Genomic DNA, 26,010 nt, shown 5'->3' with positions numbered 1-26,010 from the left:
AATTGTTTTTTCTCCTGTATATATTTAAGTCTTAAAAAAAACAACTTTCATTTTTGAATATCTTAGTTTATTTTCTTAAAATAATGTATTTTATTTATCTGACAATTTATCTTTTTCTTGGACAACTTCTTAGTTACTTTGTCTATTTTGAACATGGGGTAGTGGTATACTTGTTGCCTCTTGTGGCCAAAAAGAGTATTACAACAGCATCTACTAGAAGTGAAAAAAAGTCACCTGTTTTCACGGACAGAAAAACCGTGACTTGGAAAAACTAGAAGAAGTTCTTTTAGCAGCAGTAACTATAAAGACAGTAAAGAAAACAACTTAGATTAGACTTGTAAATTGGATCACCATTTTTTTTTCTTTTCTCACTTGCACCATATGTTTGATTTTTCATATTTTCAGAGTATCCAATTGTGGTAGCATTTTCAAAAGTTATATTTCAATGACCAATTACTCTCTAGCTATTAAGGCACTTTTTTGCTTCCATATTGGAGATGCACACGATGAAGACCCTTTTGAGCTTTTTACACCCAGCTGATTCATACTTGTAGTTACAACCTTTACAACCCAAAAAAAGAAACACAAACTTCCTGAGAATTGAATCATGAACCTTACTGGTAGAAAGAGAAATTATGGATCTAATTTACCGTCACTGAGAAGTTTTAATCCGCTCTATATTTCAGCTTCTGGCCACATACACCGAGTATTCTGTATATGAACCCTTTCTCACAAAAATCACAGTTATACATTTTGTTAAATTATCTCATATGTTAATTATATTAATGTAGTGATCATGACATTTGAGGGTGCTATAAGTTTTTATTTAACATAGCAAAATAATATGGGATCTATATTATTATTGCATCTTTCAAATTAGAAGACTACCTCATGTGCTGTGATAAAATTCTTCCATGTTTGGTGTCTAGTCTTCAAGTGGATCATTTTTTAGGTAATCATTTGCATATGCTAACACACTGCCATAGTCTATTTCACACTCTTCTTTTAGCTAAACGTGGCTAGCATCAGGAGGTAGTAGATAAACAGCTGCAAAAATCTAGCTCTAAGAAGAATGAAAGGAGTCTTATCTCTTCCGTGCCTAAGCAGGAATTACTGACTAATCAGGATTTGTTACTCCATACCATCAGAGTCCTGAATATATATATTTATATATATATAGAATCTATGTATTTATGCCACTTTAAGACTCTGTCGTCTTTTTTGAATGCTGCCCTCAGAGACTATTGGAAAAGCAGTGCATTGTTCATGTATCATTATTTATAACAAACCTGTTTTTCTGTGGCTCAGGTGGATCATAAACTAGCTTGCATACATATGGCTCTGACATGAGAACAACCTTAGCATTAGAAAAAACACTTAACGCTTTGCATATGACCCTAATAAAATCTTTAACATATTCTATTTGGACAACAAAACTGCTTGATTATGAGACTGTTCAACCAAAGCAAACTTCCCTCCAACCTCTTATTTTCAATGACAGAAACCAAAAGTTTGACGCTACACATGCTGATTGTATGGAGGCTTGAGTGTGCCACATTTTTTTTGTTCATTTATATTTAAAAAGAATTTTACTTTTAAAAAGCAATAATATGTTTTCATTTCAGAAATGCATCAAAACAATAAAAATCAATAAATCTGCAATTTATTTTTTCCCATATTTATCCTATTTTATGGGCCAGTTTATGCTGAGGACATTTAAAAAAGAAAAATTTGCATTTTAAGAATAAAGTTGTAAATTTGTGGGGTTTTTTTAGAATAAACGAAAATTAAATCTGAGGGGGTTGTTTTTCTTTATTAATCATCTTCAAATAATATGCCAACTTTATTTCAACAATTTCAAAATAAAGAAGAAATGTGAAGAATAACGTAGAGCTTTTTAGAATATATATACTTATAATATAACTTTTAAAATAAGTGCAAGGTAGAAGAAAAAATAAACCAGTGGAGGAAATTTTTTTAACCGAAGGGGGAACATTTTTGACATTTTTACAATTATTTTTGTTACGCCTGGGCTTAATACTTCTTCGTACATGTTTAAGTGAAAATTAGCATTAACATTTTAAAATTGCAAAAGTATTCCACAAAAAGGATTTTCAATCATCTTTACTTTTAAGACCTTGTTAAGATTTTTTTTTTAAAGCATAGGAAGGAAAATGTTTTTAGATGCATTATTTAAATGAAAAAAAAAATTTTTTAGCAATGTAATTACTGAATACAACTGAAAAGATTAAATCGAATTATTCTCGTGGCGTCCTCCTGTCTCCATACAATTGAAGTGGTGTTTGGCCTCCTGTGTGTACAAGTCAGCACACATGGACTAAAGCCAAACAGTAACACCTGTATCTGAATCACTGCTGTAGTGCAACCTTGGACAGTGTGTGAGTCATGCATCCACCAGCACACACAACATTTTAATATGCTGCACAGTTCGGCTGATACATGAGGCCAGCACTGGTCACTTTTGCTTTCCGTTTGTCCGATAAGACGGGTTCCTTCCTGACAGCAGCTACATCCAAACTGTAGAAGGTTTAACTCCAGGTAACGGGGTTGAATAGTGGGGGTAACTTGTGAGAGTGTACCCTATCATACCAGTAAGGTTTCTCTTTTATACCCTGCTGCTCATTTACAGTCACACTAAGCAAATTTGTTTGTCATCTTTAAAACTTAGGAAATGTTTTAAATGGAAAAAGCTTTTCATTTCCACAGCGCCATCATTTCTGTTCAACATTACAGCACAAAGACCCTGATACATATATTCACAATAATAACTCATTCAATTCTGCAAGGGCTGGTTTGTTATGGCATGAAATACATAGTTTCCTTCTGAGCATTTAGTGACTCACTAACAGTGATGTTATTGTGGGAGTTCTGGTTACGGTGATAGTTCCATAAAAAAGGTCCACAGTGAGGTATCAAAGCCTCTCTTGACCAAGCTTATCCTGGCTTATGTAATCTATAGTATGAGGAAAAATGTTGTATTAAAAAGTTCTGACAGTTTATAATGTGGATGTTAACAAAAAAACAGATAATCCCCCAAATAAAACACAAAAAGTGCTAATGAAAGTTAAATGGAATGTACGAGGATTTCTTTAATTAAATAAAAAAAAGGGTTAGGATGTGTTTCAGCCAACAGCTGCAGGAGGTGTATAACTGGTTAAAACTGCATCTAAATTGTTGCTACACTGAGTGAAATAAATGTGAAAGTTTCACCTCAGAAGGCAGCAGATGCAGCTTTATTGTTGAATCTTTTTTAGACTGAGACATTATGCTATTAATTGGAAAATTATCCACAATCTCTTTATAATCCCCTAAAAATAAATGCATTACTTAAAGGAGGAATTCTTCCCTGGATAAAGCCGCTTTCAGTCAAAGCTGGTGTTCTCTGTAATCCATAGAAGCAATAATATTTAAAATTGGCGCCACAGCTGTGGAGGAAGTTGAACAAACAGCTTGTGGTTTCGCCCATTCTAAATTCCTACAACACCCAGTGTGCATTGCGCCCCTCCCTCTAAAAGGAATGGCCTAGCGAGCGACGCTGGAGTGAAATACTACCGTTTTGCTGCAGGCAATGGCTCAGAGCGGGACAGAATCCAAAATACGACGAGAATATACCGGTGGATCGTCTAAAAAATCTTTAGGTCTGCAGTCTACATTTCAAACCTGACAATTTGGAACTTGACATGACTTCGGAGGCGGTGTCCTAGATTGAGGAAGTGTAGTTTAGAGAGCTCCCTGGCCTCCGCCAGATGAAGTGTTTTTCGGTAGTCTGGCGGAGGTTTTCCAGGGCCCATTGGAGAAGTGGATAGCATCCTCCAAAGGCACAGAGCCAAATTGCATTTTTTTCTACCATAATGGAATTAGTCCTATGATAGAACTGAGGTTGAAAATCAGCAAACTGTCTGGAAGTGCTAATATGTTAGAGGGCCACTTTAAAAAATGGTTGGGGATTAGCCATTTTTGATGCCACACCTTAAGGACTTTTGGGAGACCTGAGAATTTCTTACTCTAGTTGAATTTTCTTTTATTAAATTGCATGAATATGTGAATGAAATTAATTTACACTGCAAATTTGTGTAATTCGAGCTGGAACACAGTTTTGTATTCCCCTCTATTTGCGTCAATGCAATAATTTTTTAATGCAAACATGCAGTGCAAAAAAACTTGCTTTGCTTTTGGCCTGAAAGCACCTTAAAGGCAGCAGGAACAGCTTTAATATGAAAAAATTGATGAAACAATCGATAAGATTATTTTGAAAATAAGTTGGTTAAAACGCCCCAAAAGGTGCTGGTTCCAGCTTTTCTAATGTAGGTTTAAGGCAGCTTTTCTCTGTGTTATTATTATTGTCAACTGAAAGCATTTCTAAATAGTTATGGGCATTTGTCACCGTTTCCAAAGCTGAACTTGATTTAGACTTTGGTTCTGTAATGTTTGGATCAGAAATGAAAGCAGCTGTGGATCTTCTGGCCAAAATTGTAAGCAATAGAATTTAAAGAATAAAAAACCAATATCAGTAATGCTGCGCAGCATTGTACTAATATCTCTCTTCAAATTGCAAACCCTAATATCTATGCTCTGTAGTTCTATTTGAATAAGCCTCCACATACTATATGAATATAATCACTTTTATGAAACAACGCATATTAACTTGCCCACACAGCCATCAAAATGTAAATGCAAAATAAGTACATTAATAAAAAAAACAACAACTCCAAAATCATTACAAAATAAATGAACAAAAAAAATTTCAAGTACTATTAACAAAGTAAAAGTCCACCTGGCAATATTGTTCAGAAGAAAATAATCAAAATATACAGAGCTGTGTTCCTCTTCCTGCCAGCCTTTCTTCTCTCCTCAGGCCGTTCAGTGGCTGACTCTCTGACCTGAAAACAAACCAAAACAAGAAGAAAAAAAAACCTAAAGACCTGGCTCAATTAATGGTTCTCACAGTTTCTACAGGTCTCTGTGTGCGGCCCAGATTGTGGCAGAGGCAGGATAGGCTGATGTCGACTCGCAGGACCACCCTTTCTGTAGGAAAAAGGTAGTTTTTTTTTTAATCCATCAAAATATCTCGCCTGGTTGGATGTTTCACACTGGAGAGGAGAAGAATCACGTTGCGTCACCTGAGGGTGAGAATGCCCAAACATGTGTGACTCAGGCCCGACGCTGGGTGCTCTTCAGCCCTTTTTCTGAAGTGCACACACAGCTACAAGGTTGGAAAACTGTTCAGGGGAATATTCCTTCAGGACAAATCAGAATCATAAAAACATCCCCCTTTTTCGCGACATTGTCATCTCTTGAAATTACTCCAAAGAAGGCCTGTGTTGTTGTTGTTGCTGTGAGTGTGATTCGAGGCTAGTTTGACTCCCTGTTCCTGATCCTGGCTGGGGTGTGTCCTGTCCCCGTTCGTCCTGCCCTGTCCTGACCGTGGGACCTCAGGGCTCTTGTTTGATGTAGTAGCTGCCTGAGCCGTTGCTCTCCTGGTCGGAGGTGCCCTGTGAGAAGGTAAACTCGTCCACCTCGGCCGTCTCCTCTTTCATTCGCAAAAGAGACTCTACAGACCCGGACAGAGACAAATAAGAGAGACAACAGCAGCACAGATGAGCCAGTTGTGTTCATGCACTTCAAAGTGAAATATAGTAGACTTTCTCTTTGTATAAGGTGATAAAGGGTTATTTGGTATTTTTACATTTTGGGGTCTATATGTCTAATGTGTACAAAGAGGTTTAGAATGAAAATAAGCTTCAATTGCTGAAAGGCTCTAACTGTGTGACATTAGAGAAGGGATCCCTGGAAATAGGGCTGCACAATTAATAAAATATGAACTCTGATCATGATTGTGGCTTTGCTGAATCACTGATTGATGGCGTTATTGACTTTTAAAATGCCTGCTCGTAGAAACCTCTGCTTTATATCAAATCAAGCGCTCCCTAAACAACAGCCACTGCCCCAGGGGGCGATGGAGAGGTTTGGACTTCACTTTTAGGGGAGCTGGTATGTCATGTTGTGAGTGCCTACCTTGCAGCTGCAGTTTAGAGTGGACAGAGTGAACAACAGAGACAGATGTTTCGGTTCAACAAGTAACCATGTTAACTGGCATCTGTAAGCTGAATGAGTCTGTGGTTGTCGTGGTTACAGCAGCAGTTGAAAACAGGAAGAGGAGACGTAGCCGTCCTTGTAAATGCCTCTTTGTTGTTTTTTTCTTACGAGCTCAAAATATACTTATCTTTATGTCTTTGAAGTGTTGTTTGTGCAAACGCGTCATGTAGGCGTAACAACAAGCAGCGTTTTAAACGAGATCGAGTCACTCTTTAAACTGAACCCCCTCCCCCCTCCTCCTCCTCGTCCAGCATCAAGTCAGACATCCATAATAGAGACGCTATTCACCCAACTCCCAAAGACACACTGAAATTTCCCATGATGCACCACATCTGGGTAAAGAACCTGATTTTAGGTCTTAGTTTGATGCTAAGTTTCTAAATGAGAAAGTGTTGCTCTGTTAACTTAAATGAGAGAGTAGAATAAAAAAAAGTGCCCCCAAAATGTATACATAATCCTGAACTCAATATTGATCAAAATAATCATGACTATCATTTTGGCCATAACTGTGCAGCCCTACCTAGAAAGACAGACCTTCTTAAATGGGTAATAGCTTTAATTGAAACCAGAAACAGTCAAACCATCCACTCTTCCAAACCACCAGACTCCATTAGCAAAAACAGTAATTTTAGCATGCAGAACATGGGAGTTGTTAGTCTACTGCTGCTACAGTTTTTGGTGTATGCAAACAAGTTTGTTTGTTTGTGTTATTTTGTGACTTTGGTGCTGTGAATGGTTAGTTTGAAGCACAAAAAACTACCTCATCAATGCAGCAGTAGACCAGCAACTCCAAAGTTTTGAGCTAAGTGTATGTTTATTTTCTACAATGGAGTCTGGTGGCTTTGAAAATAATGATGTAACGGTTGTTTATTGGTAAAAAATAAAGATCTTCCTCTTCAACAACAAGGTTTATCTCTCTAGGGATCCTTTCTGTAATGCTGCCAAACAGTTAGAAAAGCAATCTGAGCCTGTCAGTGGAAAAAACAAAAACTTTCAGTGGTTGTATTTTGATTGGGGGGTTAAGTTGCCGTGACAGCTGAAGCAATCCCAAAAATGTTTGTACCTATTAGTAAGTTAGACCCCAAAAAGGTAATTAAATAAAGTCCTGGTTAAAAATACTGGGATTTCCCTTTAATGTTAACTTTACATGCATATTGAGCATCACGAACTGCTTTCATCTAAAAATGAAACTTTGCTAACATGCTTTATGACTCCTTCAAAGTGAAGACAAAACACTAGTAATGCCAGAAGTGTAATTCCTGCAAATAGAATGAGCAGACATTTGCTGATGTGAGGAAATATTCATGTGAGAACAAAGACAATGAACAGTTGAACATGCAGCATCAGCAGCATCCAGGTCCCATCGAGGCCCTGAGCGGAACTCAGAGGACCACCTCCTGTTAAAAACAGCGTTGAGTCTGAGAGGACTCTGTGCTGTGCTGGTTTTATCGTTAGTGTGGTGTTACCTGATTTGTGGGTTTGGTGGAGGTGGGTTCGGGGTCGGGGCCGAGTGGGCCCCTGGGCAGGGTAAGGGGGCGGACTCTGCTCTTCATCGCCTGAGAAGCTGCTCCTCCTCCTGCCTGCCTGACTGAAGGGCCGTCGACCAACTGGAATCTTCCTCTCTAAACACCAAGCCAGACTCGGGTAAGCTACCAGGGGCTTTTTACACACACGGTTTCAATTCAACTGGAAAGTGTTCTTGATGTTTACATTTTGAGTTGGGAAGGAAAGTTAAAAAGGTTAGAGCTTGGGGTGAAAATTTTAATTTGACCTCAGAATCAATGAAAATGCCCATCTGAATAAGCCCCTGGTGCTGTAATCAGACTGCCAGACCCAAGTAAGCAGCTGCACCGGTAGCTCCGGAGAACACGCCGTCAGTAACATTAATAAATGTATGGAAGTCTGTGACCGCCAACATTAAAATAATATAATAAATCATGAAAATTAAATTCATAATTGCTTAAAAAATTATTAGTACAGCTGAGCTGGAATAAAAATAATTGCTTTCTACATGGATTGTGCAGTTATTTGACTCTGTAGAGGTACTCAGAAGGCTGCTTACATTTAAATACTTCAAACTTGATTAGGAAATAATATTTAATTTGTTAAAGCCTGAACGATATTTGGGTTGTTCTATATTATTTGGCCTCTATGGGCTGATCACAAGTATATGTGAATTGGTGCACATGTTTTCAAATAGGGCTGCACGATACACCATTTAACAATAGCAATGTGAGCGTGTGCAATAGTCACAAATGAAGTGAAACACGTCAAGCTGCTACTTTATTGTTGCTTGCTGCAAAATGAAAACCCGACATTTTCTTCTTTTCCATGACTTGTCAACAGGAAAAAGTCCGTCTGACATCACATAAGTGCAGCTCTTCATGAGAGCACAGAGTGAACTGACCGCTGTGCTGCAGAGTCTGTGTGTCACCTGCCTGTAAACTGTAAACATGCAGGCGACGCTGCTGCTGTGACAGATCATGTCAGCAGGATGAACGAGACAGACACTCCGTTACATGAGGTGGCATATAAGTCAGTGCAATGGCACCTTGCCCGGGTGCTGGTTAATGCTGTGGCTATATAAACGGACTGTTCACAGAGCAGATTTGTTTATTTTTAGCGGCTACACCTGCAGCGCACCCACGGCGTGAGGTTGTGTGTCGAGAGAAAGTAGTAGACGCGAGGTTTCGTTTCAAAAAGTGACGTCACGCTGATTAAACATATGTTTGAACATTGTTAGAAATGGTTGATGACATACTGCCATAAGTAACTGCAGCCCACAAGTCTGTTTGTATTTATTTTAAGAAACGTGTCGCTCCACCTGAACTCTTTCAACGAGCGTCAGAGTCACTGAACCAAATGTGGTGAAAGTAGGAGAGGAGTACTGTTTTATTAGAATAAAAATAGACTTTAAGTCCGAAAAAACAAAAAGCATGATTGTTAATTCTTTATATATACATAAAAACACACTGTGTTTATAAGAAAGCAGCCTTTTGAATACTTTTGCACAGTCAAATCAATGCACAGTTCCACACAGGGGAAGGTCTGATTTCATTGCAGCACAGAAATGTACTGTATCGGCCTCCATATCAGTAAATTGTAATCTGTATTGTTCTTAAAAATCCCTGATCTGTCCGGCTCTAGTATTTGTCATACATCATGTGAGAATATATCTAAAATCAAATTTCAATTTGATTAATAATTTAATTTTAATATTGGCAGCTACAGGCTTTCACATGACATGCTTGGAAAAGTGGCTAAATTTAGCATTAGCATCCGTCTTTGTTATCTGATTCTTCGGACCTGAGCAAGGCTGCAACACCCGGCCATGAACCTGAAGAATCTCAAACACGAAAACTAAATCTCTCAAAAATGACTAACACTTCCTATTCCAAGCTTTCAGGCTGCGTTTTAACAAGCATCCCAGTCAAAAGAGAAAAAACATCCCACATTGTGACACCAGAGCTCAGATGAAGATATCTCAGACACACTGAACAGATGACCACTGAGAGAGCAGCAGAGTTTCCACACCCGGTGTAGCCAGTGACAGGAAGAGGAACAAGAGAAGGAGACGGCGAAGGAAGAAAGAAGTGGAGAAAAAAAAGGGGAACATTAAAAGCCGTACTCACTTTTCTTTTGGCCTTTGTACTGCTGAGCCTTTTTCTTCTGCTTGGGTACAGATTGAGGCATTTCTCTGTTACCTGAAAGAAGCCATACGACAAGAAACTAAGACACTTTGGACAAACAGATACAAAGCAAAAGAAAAAAAAACATGACCACAAACATGGCATAAGATTGTCTAACATCTAGCACAGCGGTTTTCAAAGTGTGAGGCCGCCTCCCCGGCGGGGCGCCAGACAATTTCAGGGAAGGTGCAGGGGGTGAAAAAAGAAACCAGAAAAATAACTGTAAACATCTGTTCAACTAACTTCTGTGATGTGTGGGGCAAAATGCATTGATTTTTTTTTACTACAAAGAGAGAGGGGACACATGTTGGTTTTCTTCATTGACAGTGATCAAAAGCAAGTACCGTTAAGGCTGCAGGTGGGGGATGATCTGCGTTTATTCTGTTCTACAGTGCATCCTGCATCAACCTTGTTGTGCCCATCATAGATGCAGGGCCCTATCGTTCACCTGGTGCAAAGCAGTCATTGCTTTTCCACCTGACGCAGTTGTCATTTTTTGGTCTTAAATAAGGTGTGGTCAGGCAAACAGGTGGTGTGTTGCAATCTGGAGGACTCAGAAAGTGACTACGCCATAGACCAACAAAAACCTAGTCGATGGCAAAGTCTGTCCCTGCAATTTAAAGAGCATAATAGTAAGATTGGCATACATCAGCCAGTTCACAACACGCGAGTCTCTGCTTGTTACTAACATGGGGTGTTAGTGTGTGCATTTGCTGACACAGTGAAATGAAGTTGTTTATGGGATAGAGGACTGTGGGACTGCAAGCTTTGTTTGGTTCTCCTTAGATCACGAGTCACGACACTGCTTTCAGTTTGGTTCGGATCTGGTGAGGCCAAGAGACTTGGACGAGCTCACCGCTGCCTCACAGATTCTCAGGGTGACTCCTGCTCGGGCAGAAACACCAGCCCGAGACCAACGCCCATTCTGATGCGCGCTCTCTCTAACAGGCAGAAACAGACACACACAGGACACGCGCAACTAAGAGGTAAATTTATTATAATCCTCAATCTTTAATACCTGTGGCACTGACAATCCTGCCCACAGATATTAAGACACTGTCCAGTGTCTGTTACGCATGCACTGGAGAATACAGCCATGTGATCCAACAGCAAAATTACGTAAATAAACATTTACAGCAGGGGGTGAAGCCGCTGTTCTTTCAGGGGAGGCTCACTTTCCCACACTTTGAAGACCCCTGATCTAGCACAACCGACAATAAGATGCATCTGTTACTTTAGAAACACCTTTATAATCAGTTTCGATATCAGCAGTTATTACAGTTTCTTTGTCAATGCCATTCTGATGCCATTCATATATATAATTCATTCATTCTCGGCAGGCAGAAGACTCACTTTTTTCTGCCACAGCAAACCCTGGCCTCGTGTTAGAGTACAAAAAAAAGTAATTAAACTGTTGAGGTTTAGAATCTTTACTTGGAAAAAGAGCACAGGCCTCCAATCGGTACTTGGTGTTGGCAGATGCCTTCAGTTGAGGTATCAAAAAGTCAAAAGATAAGTACAATTAGAATGTATCCAGAATAAAGCTGTAAGGATGAGTTTAAATGTTTTTACAGTATCTGAAATATATTCATATAGAAACAAAAAACGTGGAAAACTAAAATTACGCTGAGTAAAAATAAATATATCAGAACATTACTCATTAGTTCAATATGAAACTGGTTGAAAACGAAATGTAGAATAAAGATATACTTTATGGAAGGTACGAGAATTTGTGTTTACTAACAGTTAAACAAGAAATATGTGCATTTTTCATTTAATGAACACACACCGAGTGGTTCGCAGCTATGCTCATATTAGACAGGTTTACTCATTGTTCCCAGAACTAGTACCAAGCAGGGTGAGGCAGCTTTTAGTTTCTACATTCCTCAACTGTAGAACAATCTACCGGAGTACCTGAGGAACAAGCTATCGGAGTACCTGAGGAACAAGCTACCGGAGTACCTGAGGAACAATGGATGCGTTTGGATGTGACAGGGTCAACACAGCAGCAGGAACAACAATGTCAGAAAGTTTTGAAGACAAGCTGAGAGACCAAGTCCGCGATTACCCACATCTGTACGATGTGTTATTACCCCTACACAGAAACAAGCCTGTCAAACAGCTGCAGACAGATAAGTTCTGTTTTAGAAGTCGACGTGGAAACCTGCAAAACTAAATGGGAACAAGTCCGGGACCGTTACATCAGTGCACGGAGAAACAAGCGGGGACAGTGCAGATGCTGTGTTCTGTCCACCAAACACACAAAATCTGTCGCTGTTTCTGCTGGTATCTCAGAATGAACATCACAGTAACCTCCTCAAGTGTCTCCATGTCTGATGTTTACATCCCACACATACAGTAGTTGCATACGGCCTGAGCACTGTGGTCTGCCCTCTAGAGGTATCCTCCAGTAACACACGTAATGCAAAGGCCAGTATGTGAACAATTTCGTTCATGGCACATCCGGTTGTGTAGCAGAACAGAAGGCCAAGCAGCAGTATATCTCCGGCCAAGGGGGGCCCAGACCCCAGGTTGGGAACCGCTGCTCTAGATAGATGAACCGCCTAAATTTGCAGAATAAAGTCATTGGGAATATAAGAAGTCTTAAAAAAATATATATATATATATGTATATATATCACTAAGACGTTGATTTTCAGATTTGTCAAACATGATGTGAAAACAGTTTTTTTTATTTAATTTAATATTGCCAGCTATAGGCTTCTATACACACTGTTTGTTTAGGAATTAACTTTAGCATCTGTATTTGTGACCCGAAAACAGGCCCAGCATCGAGAAAACAAAAAGTCTTAAAAGAGGTCCCCTTGTAATGCTTGTCCCTTTCGATTAGCTTCACTCAAACACAAGACTGATATCGAAAATATGCAGTACATCTACGCAATGACATTATGAAATGCACATTTAATGAAACAAATAATCTGCCATTTATCTGATGAGGTTTTGTGTGTTTGGAAGTAAAATGTTTCCCAACTTACTCTGTGAGGCGGGCGGTTGGAGCTGGTAGCCCGTCAGCTGACACCAGCCCACAGGGTAGAGGTCAGGTGACTCGCAGTCCACCCACTGGTCATACTCGTCCTCCCAGCCGTCAAAATGGATCCTCAGTAGCCGGTGCACAATCCTTGTCACCGTGGCGACACACACCAGCCGCGGCTCCATCAGATCGACAGCCTCCAGCTTCATACCTTGCCGGAAACCGTGATTGGGAACCTCCTAGACGATGCAAAGTAGCAACAACAAATTTAATTTTTATAAGTATAATAAGAAACAGGCAACATGATGAGGTGGTGCAATGAACTTTGTCTTTCAAAATAAGATCTGATGAGAAATTAACACAGAGCTTTTAAAAAGAGCACATGGGCTTAAGTTGGACAAACACATGGGTCGATTTCTTCTGGAGCTTTTAGCTGCATTAAATAAAATGTGTGATACTAAAGAAAGTTCAAGAAGGAACCTTTAGATTCTGACAAACACAAATTAAGTTTGAGTCCTACCTTGTTAAAGAGCTTGACAGGAGCAGCGATTGAGCCTGTTTCTCTGAGGTAGTCGAACCATTTAAATGGCAGTTTAGTGTACCCTGCAGGACAGAGACCAGAACATTAAGAGACCACATGCAAGAGGATTATAATAATAACTTTCCTGTATGTATTTAGAGGGGTATAGAGGCTCTGTATGAAAGTATTGAAGTGCCGAATAAAAACAGATCATACAAGGAAATACAAAGGAATACAACACACATCTTTCTGTGTATTTTATATATGTATTTGTCTTAAATAACTGAACCAAGGAACGCTAAGATGTAGGAATCATCAAAGCAGAAGTTGCACATTAACAGCTGGATAGGCAGCAGGTGAGGAATCTAATTTAATATTTTTTCGCCTTTTCACAGGGACTGTTCTGCCACAGATTTTGCATATCTCCTCTCATCGCTTTGGTTTTGCCAAAAGTGCAGCTGCCATGATTTCCTCCTAAAATAAAAGACTTTAACTTGGCAGCAGCAGAGACGCCGCATAAAGTTGGCGGGGAAAAATACACTCTTAAGGTCCTGAGCTCGTTTTGCAGGCAGCCAAGAGCAGCTTGCTGCGCCTTTTTTTTGGTTTGTTTTACTGTTGTTAAGGCAACCACCAAATCATTAGCTGTCATTAACTTAACCGTTATTTTGTCAACTGACAGATCTGTATTTTGGCTAGCTAAAATACTTAACTTTGTGTTCAATAGATTAGTTATATCTGCATTAAAAAATGGACAGGTGGAGGACACTTGCTCTGGCTTTGATGGAGGGTGGGAGGCTGTTCCCAAATACATTATATATAGGGAAACAGAGATTCGTGTACCTCTAGGGGGCGTGAGTTCAATGTTGTTGATTTCACAGAAGCCGACAGGAAAGATGGAGGGGGAGGTGCTGTGGTAGCAGAACCAGTCTGATCCGTCCACCGCCTCCGATCCATCTATCCCGATCATGAGGTACCCGTCTGCCAACACCTACAGGGACAACAGCAGACGGACGCATAAGTCCTACAAATAAACAATAAGAACTAATCCTTAAAGACCCCTCCAGTGAAAATCAAGTGTTTAACCTTGTAAATATCTCCATGTGGCGTTTTTCATCAATCAGGGACAACATCAGCATCATCTCCATGGCTGGGCCTGTCTGCTTTTTAACTGCAGCGTACCAAGGACAGGCTGAACAACACGTTTTCAGATTGGCAGGTTTGAGACGTCACAGCCCTAAGGAGCCAATCCCGTTAATGGACGGGGTGACGCTATGCATATCATTATGTGTAACCTATGGCAACCACTTCGGTGACGCACGAGCCAGCTGTAACCATCATCGGCATTTTTGCAAACTCACTACTGACCGCTAACATTAACGTTACTACTACTACTAATTACTACATTTCAAGCTACCTCAGATTCAACAAGTTGCCACTAAATGATGGCAGAGACGTGTTTTGTTTTCGCGACGCATGGTTGGCAGGGCCTATGCAGATTCAGACATTTTTAATGAGGGAGAAGGAGGAGATGCCTTTTTTTTTTACAAGGTGATTAAACGTATTTTGCAGAAAAATTTCAAGCAGAGCATTTTATGACTTGAAACATGACTGGAGCTGGTCTTTAAGTTTTATATTCTGACACAAAGCATCTCTTTACATCACATGACACACTTACCTTTCTTACAGTGGCTACACATATAGCTGAGAGGTTGAGGGGGTCAATGGCTTCTAGCTTCATCCCATCTTTGAACCAATCCTCACTCTGGTCCACATCCTTCACCTGATAAACACACGAAGACAGAACAAAACAACATATTTAAAATTTTTCTTTTGAACATGACAGTATTATACTGCCTTCATAAAAAATCAGTTATGTTTAAAAACTGTGAGTTAGTTTGGGGACGTTTCTTGCTGTGTTCAGACCAAAAGAAGAAGCCAATTTACACTGTGTGTTAGACTGCAAGTTTCACCATGACATCATTTGTGTTTATTTACAGTGGTTCAAGATGATTTGCAGATATTCAGAAAACCAAATGAAGGGTTCATAACATCCCCTCGAAGTGGAAGAATTCAACTTGCACAAATACTAACCTTAATATCTGTGATATAAGTCGCAGTCTATTTTGGGGGGTTTCGCAGAGGAAAAAAGGTTTTCTATAGCTTTTTATTAATAATTAATAATAAGTTACTTCAACAGTATTTCCATTTGGAACACGTTCAAAACACACACAAATTATAACCTACTGTTACCCCCGTGGTCCCTAACGACAACGTCTTTCGGCATAAATTGCACCTTGCGTCGTCGTTTCTTGCTAGTGCCAGCCACCTCCGAAAACATCTCTTTTTCCAACCATTTTTGGTTAATCTGCATCTCCCCATCTTAGCTCATATGTATCTCACTGCAAATCACGACTGATGAAAACAAAACAATGTCACGCAGCCAGACGTCACTGTTTGTAGCGGGCCGAACATAATGTAAACACATAAAGCTTGTGATGTCTCTGAGGCATTACGGTAAAAAAAACGTAGATTGCTTCTATACTTTTTGTTACAGTAATGTTAGACCACTGCATGACAATCCTCCCCTCAGCTTTAAGCACACCGTCACACCAAGGTCAAATTTAATAAGACAATTTTAAGACAATTTCTGACCTTAAATTCCCTGATTATCATTTAAAACCTTTTAAGGTGCAACGGGACCCCTGTAGATTATAGCGCCGCCTGGGTAAAATTCCGTAACACAATAAAATACCTGCGATTTATACGATGCAGTGCACTTTTTAGATGAAAAAAATGTATTAAAAGAGCGTCTTACACACTGAAATTTACGGCTAATGTGAATTTGTCTTTGTATGTTTTTATATCGCTCAAAAAAGTTATTTTGTTTTTGGTCTGAACACACCTTTAAGGCTTTACGAGACTGTGGAAAACAAATATGCATCAATCTATTTAGGATGACTTGGCTATCTACGTATAAAGAATGGTGTTCAGGTCTGCAATGACATAGTTGCATATAAATTCAATCAAGAAGTGTAAGACTCTTTGAAATGTATGTGTTGCATTACCTTCTGGAAGTACTGTGCAGGAGCATCAGCTTGACCCTCAATTTTCTTTGTAACATCTGAAAATATAAATTGACGGATCAAAATTAGTTTTGGGGTCGGAGCAAAAGATGCTTCATCAATATGCACGCTGGACAGGATAAGCGGTATAGATAATGGTTGGATGCACACTTAACCACAAAGTCGATGAAATGCAAATCACAATTTCCCAGAACCCCACAGGATATCAACTGTAACTTTCTTACAATGCTGTAATATGCACACCGCTTCCCCTGATTTCTCCAGACTCACCAGACCGTTTGAAGCGATGTCCGATGCTGCGCGACCAGCCTATATTATGTATGAGGGGGCTGAACATGTGGCACCAGAAGTCGTCCGACCGGTCCTGGCTCCCCTCATAAACCAGCCTGAGGCGACCTCCGATTACCTGCTCCACCAGCGCCACCCGTGTCCAGCACAGGTGGTTCTTGTCCACCACCTCCACCCGCATCAGCTTCTTAAAGGGGAACTGCATGTTCTCATGTACCTGTGGTGACAAATGATGCAGGGATGTTTTATTAAACGCAAAACCAGATACCAGATGATGCATTTACAGCTATGTTTATAGTTTTTATAAAGAGAGAGCGTTTGAGATGAAAAGGCTATTCTGGTGTTTATAAACCTGGATTTTGGACAATCAGCTTTTTCTGTAAAAGACACAAATCAGTGTTCAATCAGTTCGTTGCTGCAGACCACCTGCTGCTGTGGACCTGCTCGACTGCTACAACTACTAACATCAGCCTTCCCCATAGTATCATTATTGTTGCTGCTAATGCTAATAGTAGACCTGTTGACTTCAACTGTTACAATTACAATTACCTCAGCCTTTATCATTACTCTGCTTCTCTCGCTAATTTATTTATTTATTTAGCTAATCTTCACCCTAGTCTACCACTATTATTGGCATTGTAACCATAAGTATGTGTCTGTTGTTGTTCATGTAACAAGAACATATGTTGTCGTTGCTCTCTCTGCCTGTCTCTATCCTGCATCTCCTTCTATCCCATTTTCGGCCCATCCAGTCGAAGCAGATGGCTGTTCAACATGAGTCTGGTTCTGCTCGAGGTTTCTGCCTGTTAAAAGGAAGTTTTTCTGCCAATGTGCCGAATTGCTAAGTGCTACTCATGGTGATTCATGTTGGGCCTCTCTTTAAATAACATAACAAAGAGTCGGTCTAGACCTGCTCTTTCTGTAAAGTGTCTCAAGATAACCCTGGTTATGATTTGGCGCTATACAAATAAAATTTGATTGATTGATTGATTGATTGATTGATCAGTGGAACACCCTGCCTGATGCTGTGAGGAGCTGCAGCTCTATCAGCATCCTCAAAACCAACTTAAAAAGTCTGTTAAAAGCTGCTCAGCTCTGTACTCATTGACCTTGCTCCCCATCTTATGGTCTCTATGGCTTGATTTTATCTGACAAGCATTTATTTAGGATGTGCTACTCTGTGTGTAGCTTTGCATTTTTGGTGTGTTCTTTCTCGTGTAGCTTTGTTGTATGCTTTACTCTGTACTGTTTGTTATTGTCCTGTTTTTTTTTTGTGTTGACCTGCCAAAGGACTACAGATGCGAATTAACATAAAGCTATAATCTGGTACGGTGCATCAAATGGTGACGTTTATGTTTTAAACTGTACATGGTCCCTTTTAAATAAATTAAATTAAAATTAAATCAAGTATTTGAGGTCTATATAGCAAACAGGTATACAATGTTTTGGAATGGCCCCAGGTGATTTCTTCCGCCAGCAGCCACAGAACGGACTGTAAAGGCTGCAGCATAATTCATGGGGGCAGGTGCACTTGATCAATTTACATTCACTAAAAGTGCTTGTTTTTTCCACTGACAGGCTCAGATTGCTATGGTAAATGGTAAATGGACTGACCTTATATAGTTCTTTTCTAGTCTTTGCAACCACTCAAAGCTGCTTTTACACTACATGTCACATTCACCCATTCACACACACACATTCATTCATACACTGATGGCAGAGGCAGAGACCTAGTGCCCAACTGTCAATCAGTTATCAGCCGGCCCAGGTTATGCTCTGACAACATTACAGAAAGGATTCCTACAGGGATAGACCTTTTTGTAAAGGTAAGATCCTTTTTTAAAACAGCCTTTGCTCTCTTCAAAGCAATCAGACTCCACGTTATATTGTTCAATAATCACAATTGCAATGTGCGCATGTGCAATAGTCACATGGCAGGACGTGCGATAGTGAAGCAAATTACGTGAGATGCCAGTCTCTTTCCTGGACACTATTGAGGTGTCCTTGAGCAAGGCACTGAATCCCCCATCTGCTCAGGGCACATGTAACACGTCTGTGTGCAGCTCCCTCACCCTGACATCTCTCCATGAGTGCATGTCCACAGGGTCCTGTTTGTGCATGTATGTATTTTGGGCCTCTGTGTGTTTAGCATGTTTGTAAAAACAGAGTGAAAAAATTGAATTTCCCCTTGGGGATTAATAAAGTATATCTTCTATTCTTCCTCAAAGTTCTGTCTGATTTCACATTAGTGCAGCACTTCATTGAGCACACAGCGAACTGACCACTGAGCTGCAGAGTCTGTGTGTCACCTGCCTGTAAACTGTAAACAAGCACGCGACGCTGCTGCTATCACAGATCTTGTCGGCGGGATGATATAGGCAGATGCTCCGTTATGCAAGGTGGCCTTTAAGTGAGTGTATTTCTGTTATCAACAGCACCTCGTCCTGTTGCTGGTTAACGCTGTGACCACAGAAACAGACCGTTAACAGAGAAGACGTGCTGTGGAGTGCTTTTTAGCGGCTACACCTGCAGCATACAAAGTGTGAGGTTGTGTGTGCTGACAAGAAGTAGGATACCGTGTTTAATTTATAAAGAAACGAGTCGCTCCACCTGAACTCTCCCTACTTTATCAGGCTGGTGTCAGAGTCTCTGAACCAAGAGGGGTAAAAGTAGGAGAGGTTTTGTTTTGTTAGAAGAAAATAGACTTAAAAGCCCCAAATAATAAAAAGTATAATTATTAATTGGTTATATGGACATGAAAACACACTGTGTTTATCTGGTATAATTTCCTGTATTTTTTAAAATCGCAATAAATATCGCAGAACAAAAAGTTATCGCAATGTCAGTTTGTTTCAAATATCGTGCAGCCCTAATTAAAACAGTAATTGTTCCTCATAGAACACAGGGGTTGCCGGTCTACTGCTGCCAGGATCTGCATCAAAGTGACACAATAACACAAACAAACGTGTCTTTAAGAGTGGCAGCAGCAGATCGACAACTCTTTAACAAAAATGTCTATCTCTGTACAACCTGCTTGAGCAGCTACAAAACTTTTTCTGATACCTATAAGCCATTTAGACCCCTAAAAAATAGGGCCCATGTTCTGAATTACTGGAATTACTCTTTAACTTTTAGAGTCAGCACAAAGTAAAGTCAAATCATGCAGGTATCAGCTAGCGGTGGCTCTGATTAGAAATATCAGCACTGCCTTTGAAAGCAGTGTCATTAACTTTGTGGAGGCACATGTGTGTTTTACCTTGGAGTTAAAGTCAGGCGGCAGTGTTTTAGCTCCAGTGAGACGCTTCACAAGAAAGGCTTTCCAGTTAGAGTACTTATGCTGTATGCCTGTAAGAGAGGATACAGAAATTACTTCTACAGTTACCACCTATCTGAACGATCACTGAACACAGGCTTTAGAGGAAAAAAAAGAGTCAGGCATTAGGCTCACTTTTTGGAGGTACGAGGGGTTTGCCACTAGAAGCGCACCATCCCACCGGGTGCACCTCAGGGATGCAGAGATTAGACCAGAAGTCTTTACTGGTGTCATTGTCAAAGCCCTCATATCGCAGGAGAGCTTTGAACCCTGCAAAACGACATGAAAAACATGACTTTAGAAACAGCAGTGCTCGAAACAATCTCTATTCAAAGACCTTTCACTTGCTTCCTATTCTTTCAACCCCTTCATTAAACATTTGTAGTGCCCCAACAGCTGAGCAAATGCACAGATGAAGACGATATGATGTTGTTGAAAGATCAAGAATAAGCAAATTATTGGACCTCAGAAGTTGATTTGTCGATTGATTGTTGATTTGATTTGTTACATACAAATCAAAATTTAAAATGATTTTTTCAAAAAACCTGAGCTGAATTTACTGAAGAATTTTTTTTAAATGCTTCCACATTATTGGTGTATAGATGACAGCAACCCACCCAAGAACTTTGCCCAATAGTCGAGGCCCTGCCCCTTTTGGGTGAAAGCAGTCCCTCTAATATGAAGGGCAGAAAATAGAATACCTCGGGTATTTGACGATTTATTAACTTAAATTAAGAATACTGTAAATTTTGTATGCTATTAAGAGTCCAAACCCAATGGCCAGTCAGGCAAACGGAGTATCTTCTCATATCTACTTGACGTACCCATCTTGTGATTGAAGGCATCCAAAACTGACATCACATACACTGTGTGTATTTAAACCGTGTTACCTGAGTTAGATTGCCACTGTTAAAAAGTAGTGTAGTAATGGAGGCTGTAATGTAGCGGTTAATATAGCCATAGTTATGAGAAAAAAATGATTATATTATCAAGTATTTCCTTACATACGCTCAGTGTAAACGTCGCAAACGTTAGATGCGAATCAATTTTTTTTACATTTAGCTTTTGTAATACCCCTCTCCCTCCAAAATTAGCGCGTTGACGTGGGTTTTTCAGACCCAGGAAGACCTGCTTATAGATGCCAACGTCACAAACGTGCCGGTAACAGGGTTTGTAATAGTGCGCAAAGAACTTACATTATACTCTTAAGTTATGAGATAAGTAGCACGGAGGCCAGTGAAGATGTTACTGTGGTTAGGTCTTTATTGTATCTATTCTTTATTCAGTCTGTTCATCAAACTCAGCGGTGACAAATTTGAAATGATGTTCGAGCGCTGCTCGGAGGGAGACGGGCGCCAATACACGTCATAGCATTGCACCGGAAAGGGGGCGGAGTTTAGCGTGTCGACCCTGGGTTTAGTGTTCCACACTATTGCCGATTGGAGCTGAGGCAATAATTACCCGGGTCTACTGCAGTCATTTGACCCGGATCTGAATGCAGATTGTAACCTTTCCCACTAAGCAAAAAAGCCAGGTGTTAGCGGGTTTTTTGACCAGTGGGAAAAGTGGCTTAAGAGACTTTGGTGAAGTGGTCCCTTAGAGAAAGATTTTCAGAAGAATCTGGTGACAGAGGCAGACTACAGCTCCTGCTGTTATAAACACAGTGATCGTTGTTTTAGGGATACTAGCTGGTTCGAAAACCAGTAGGGATCTCAACAGCGGGTCCCACAGCACACCACTTTCATGCTCTCTGCAGGCAGTCTGAAACCACAGAGTTCTTCCTTTACCCTCCTCTGCCATTCGTAGAAGTAAAGCAAATCTTAAACGTTTTTCCACTGTTTGAGACACAAAAATCGACGCAGAAGTTTAAAGGCATGTTACTGCAAGTGATTTCTAATTTACCACCAACACTTTAACATTGCTTGTTTTTACCCATAAGTGGGCATGATCGTTCTGGCGAACAGGAAGTGATGTTTGGCTGCTCTCATCTATGCCGTGTTCTTTCTGTCCTCTGCTCTCTTTGTCTACATTGCACAGAGAGAGGGACTCGTTAACCAGATCACAAACACGTGAAAGAGACCCTCTGAGACAGCTAAAAGCCAGCTGAGAACAAAGATTCATGAGAAAAGAGAAAGAGAAAAGAGAAAACCATTTGAATATGCGGTAACAAGCACAAAAGTAAAACCTTCTGACAAATGAGACCCCTAGGATGGATTTGTGTTGATCGTGTCTTACCTGCTAGCTTAATGATTTCTGCTATCCAGTACACCTTCGTGGAGAGATTGGTATCAGAGTTGAGCACTTCAATCCTCACTCCTTCCTCTATGTCGCCCCAGCATGTCCCCATAGGGGCCTAAAGCAGAGCAGAGGAAGCGGAGAAGTTATTCAGTCGGCAAAGTAACAAATCTGTGGGTGCTACCTGCTCAACTACAGCTTTTACTTACATGTTTGAAACAGCTGACTGGAGCTCCAATGGTGTTATTGCTACAGATATACCGCCCCCAGTCAAAGCTCTCTGAAGGGACCACTGACAGAAACAACAAACAGTGTAAAGCTGGAGTAGTGTTACAATATTACTCATTATTACTGCTTTACAATAACATACCAGCTTTTGATTTGGCCTGGTTCTGTTGACTTGCTTGGTACTGGGCGTAAGCTGCCAACTTCGCCATGAGAGGCTGTTTCTGTAAGACTTTTGCCTTTTTTGTTGGTGGTTTGCCCTTTAAAAATCAAAGCAGACATCAACATTTGTGAAATCATGTAGGTTTAATGATAAAATATTTGATGTAGCAGGCTAGTAATGCACCTACCTGGAGTCTTGCCAAAATGCTAGCTTTTTTGGAATTTGAGGAATAACTCCGGGAACATGATACACTGCAGAAGCGCTTTGTTTTTGAGTAAAAAGCATCTCGCACTCCAACCATCCCACACATCTCACAAGTGGCTGTGAAACAGAAATGACAAAGCAGACCAAAATAATCTGTTAAAATCATCAAACTATTACTTGCTGGTGGCTTCTTTAAGGTTATATCCTTAAAAAGCAAAAAAAAAAAGCACAAGCTCCAAATGCTTTTCTCTGTACTGACCCATTCCAGCCTTGCCATCAGGGTAGGTGTAGACCTGACCATTGTTTTTGATAATGGGCAGGCTGGCTGGGATAGAGGGCACCACTTCATCTTCACTGTCCTCTGAGCTGGAGCTGCTGGTGGACTCCTCGCTGCAGCTGTCGCAGCCATCAAACATCCCGAATGAGTCTCTCCGCTTACGCTCTGAACGTGGGGTTCGTTCAGCCTTCATAAACAAGGAAATGACAAATGAATAAAATACTTTAAGGCAGGGACTAACATCTAATCAGCTGACAGAGTAAATACTGCTAAAGCCCATCTCACTTTCCCAAAATTCAAGGTGACCGCATGCTGTGGCGTCAGCAATCTAAAGCACAAATATATTCTGTTTACTATCTTGCAAGACGGAGGAAACAAGCATACATTTGCATCTGAGTAGCCGCCCTAAACAATCGAAGCCCGGTCAATGTAACGGTTGGTCCATATTACATCTCATATAAATCGATATCAGTGTAAATCTCTTCTGATATATGCATTTATATATATTTATATATTGCACTCTCTGCAGCACATGTAGCCGGGCTCAGCAGCTGAGCAGGCTGTGATTTAAAACACAACTGAACTAATGTTCAATATTATCGGTCTTAGTTAGTTTATTGAGAAAGCAGCAATCTGAGTACCTTTGCTTTCTTTACTTTAATATTTCTTTGCAAGCCGGGTGCACACACCACATTGAAAAGGTCTGTTTTTATTCCAGCTCATAAATTCTCTATATTTGCTGGATCAGTTTTCCCCTTAAAAAATTGTTAAAGGCAATTGTCTTGAAAATCCCATATCCACTATTATTACAATTAATAAATAATCCAAATTGATCTGCATTTACTAAATGTTAACTAACAGAATAAATATAAATTGTATTTCTTAGTGTATCATTTATCTTAAAAAAGTGTACATTTCCAGGCCGGTAGCCAGGCCCAGCCCTCAGGATGTTTTTTGCTACCTTTTTTTCACTATTATTTTCTGTTAGCCTACACATTGACAAAATCTTATCAAAAATGATGATTTTTCAGCACATTTTGTTAAAATTCACTGTCTCACATGTAACTGCCCAAGTCTCACATGTAACTGCCCAAGTTTATAAGCTTCAATTTGAGCCCAATATGACCTTTTTGTCTTCAAAATTACCCTTGCTGTGACCAAAATGCTTAATTGTACCTCAAAGAAAGAACAGAACAGAATTGTCAGTTACCAACATTCTACATGAGCGAAAGCATGTCTCTTGTATCTAGCATACTATAGTAGGACAAAAATGCTTTAATTTAATTTGTTTAAAAAATGAGGGATGCACGATATTGAATTTTTTGCTGATATGCCTATAATTTTCAACCCTTTTTGCCGATTTCGATACCGATAAATGAAGCACGTTTTCTTCCACCTAATGATAGAGAACATCGCGTCTCCCCTGTAATAGAATTGATATCATGCCTACTCTTATTGTCGTGGCCCACTGGCAGATGCAGGACTAAGATTAATACAGTGCTTTTTCAAATGTAAACATTGCACAAAATGCCATATTTATTTGTTTGGGTTAGGGTTATTTTCTTTGAAAGAAGACTGTAATATTCGACAAGCATTTTTAGGGAATCGTCGAGCATTTAGGCATAATTAAAGCGTTGGTTTATCAACGTAAAATATCGGCAAAAAAATGACATATCTGACATATACATTTTCAAGCCATAATCTGCAGATACTGATAACATGCTGATAATGCATCCCTAAAAAAAATATGTTGTTTTCAATTAGATCTTTGCAGTTCTCCCCGTGAGGATAACTTCAGCCTCTTTGACTTTTAATCTTCTTTAGAATCTGACTGTTGAAGCCATCTGATTATATTTACTGACGTGAATATAAGACATGTCAATACGTCTGGCCCATTACGAATATACAGGATCCGGAACATTGCTGAAATATTTACTGTTGTCACAGCCTGCCTACTTCCTCCTTTGAGCATCACAGGTGACATGCTAACTGGCTGCGCTAACATAAATTATTTAGCCAGCAAGACTGCTGCTACAAAAAACAACGTACCAGAACTTAGAGACGAACTAGAATAAATGTCAGATTTATAAAACAGGAAAGCTGGCTGATATTTACGCAAAAATAAGAGGCGGCCTAATTAGAAATAGCACCTAAGGCTAACTAGCGTTAGCACAGCTAGCTAGCGGAAACCTGTTTTTCCAGTTTTGATAAGAAAAGCATTCACCAATTTTCACTTGCGTAGTGAACATGCACCTACACACGTGGAGTTAAAATATGTGTGAGGTTATTTGAACTCTAATCTTGTTTTTATGGAGAGAATATTATTTGTTGCTGGATGATAAACTAGCTAGCTACTATAGATAACAACAAAGGAGGAGCGCTAGCCTCAGCAAATCCTCTGTAATCGGAGGCTCGCGGCCCTAAATGTTTTTAATTCACTTACCAAATCCCTTGTGTCTTCCATTAGCCCTTCATATAGATAACGTTTAAGTTAACTGTGCTGCCCAATGCAAATAAAACCCCTACACTGGGGATAAATCTGGCATTTAAAATACCAAAGTCTAAATGAATACTACCAAGCAGGATATCAACAAATTACTCTGCTGCTTCTGCGCCTGCGCTAGCGTAACCTACTTTCATGTGATTGGTCGATCCCGAATGGAGGTCATCGACCCACATAGAAACAAAACAGTGGACTCTGCAGTGGAAATGAATGAATGGCCTCTTCAGTTTCAGGATAGAATAGCAACAGAATAGAATAAAACGTCTGCATATCACTCCTCTGTCAAAGCAACACCAGTATAGACAGAGGAAATAATCATTTTTAAACTTGTTTCAACTTAAAGACTTGTATCTACTTAATACCACCTGATGCATGCACATTATGTCTACAAGCAATTCAGAT

General features: G+C 39.9%; 1 protein-coding gene across 2 annotated transcripts; it reads right to left on the bottom strand.

Annotated features, from left to right (window-relative positions):
• Positions 1–25,682, bottom strand: mbtd1 (mbt domain containing 1). Of its 2 annotated transcripts, XM_069664633.1 has the most exons (17): positions 25,549–25,682; positions 23,088–23,292; positions 22,812–22,945; positions 22,607–22,721; positions 22,446–22,528; positions 22,237–22,354; positions 20,137–20,271; positions 19,945–20,033; positions 16,671–16,905; positions 16,383–16,438; positions 14,993–15,097; positions 14,158–14,305; positions 13,318–13,400; positions 12,802–13,036; positions 9,750–9,821; positions 7,584–7,739; positions 1–5,572 (listed from the first exon to the last, which is right to left on the bottom strand). In XM_069664633.1, exons 1-17 carry the CDS (start codon positions 25,567–25,569, stop codon positions 5,454–5,456), a joined length of 2,109 nt encoding a protein of 702 aa, XP_069520734.1. In that variant the 5' UTR covers positions 25,570–25,682; the 3' UTR covers positions 1–5,453. The 2 variants fall into 2 exon arrangements, with proteins under 2 accessions (XP_069520734.1, XP_069520735.1); XM_069664634.1 differs by lacking the exon at positions 7,584–7,739.
• Between the last annotated feature and the right edge of the window lie 328 nt (positions 25,683–26,010).

Source organism: Semicossyphus pulcher, unplaced genomic scaffold (genome assembly GCF_022749685.1).
Source record: "Semicossyphus pulcher isolate SPU_LCO1_2020_fin unplaced genomic scaffold, fSemPul1.0.p SCAF_16, whole genome shotgun sequence".
NCBI lineage: Eukaryota > Metazoa > Chordata > Actinopteri > Labriformes > Labridae > Semicossyphus > Semicossyphus pulcher.
The sequence above is the reverse complement of the archived record's forward strand: the minus strand, read 5'-3'. Positions and strand labels throughout refer to the sequence as shown.

What these genes read in the sequence shown, in the direction of transcription:
- mbtd1 (XM_069664633.1), bottom strand. Translation starts at nt 25,569, where the DNA reads ATGGAAGACACAAGGGATTTG. An exon ending in ACCCCTCGTACCTCCAAAAA is followed by an intron (nt 20,034 to 20,136) that starts GTGAGCCTAATG and finishes CCTCTCTTACAG; the next exon opens with GCATACAGCATAAGTACTCT. An exon ending in CTGCACAGTACTTCCAGAAG is followed by an intron (nt 15,098 to 16,382) that starts GTAATGCAACAC and finishes TGTGTTTATCAG; the next exon opens with GTGAAGGATGTGGACCAGAG.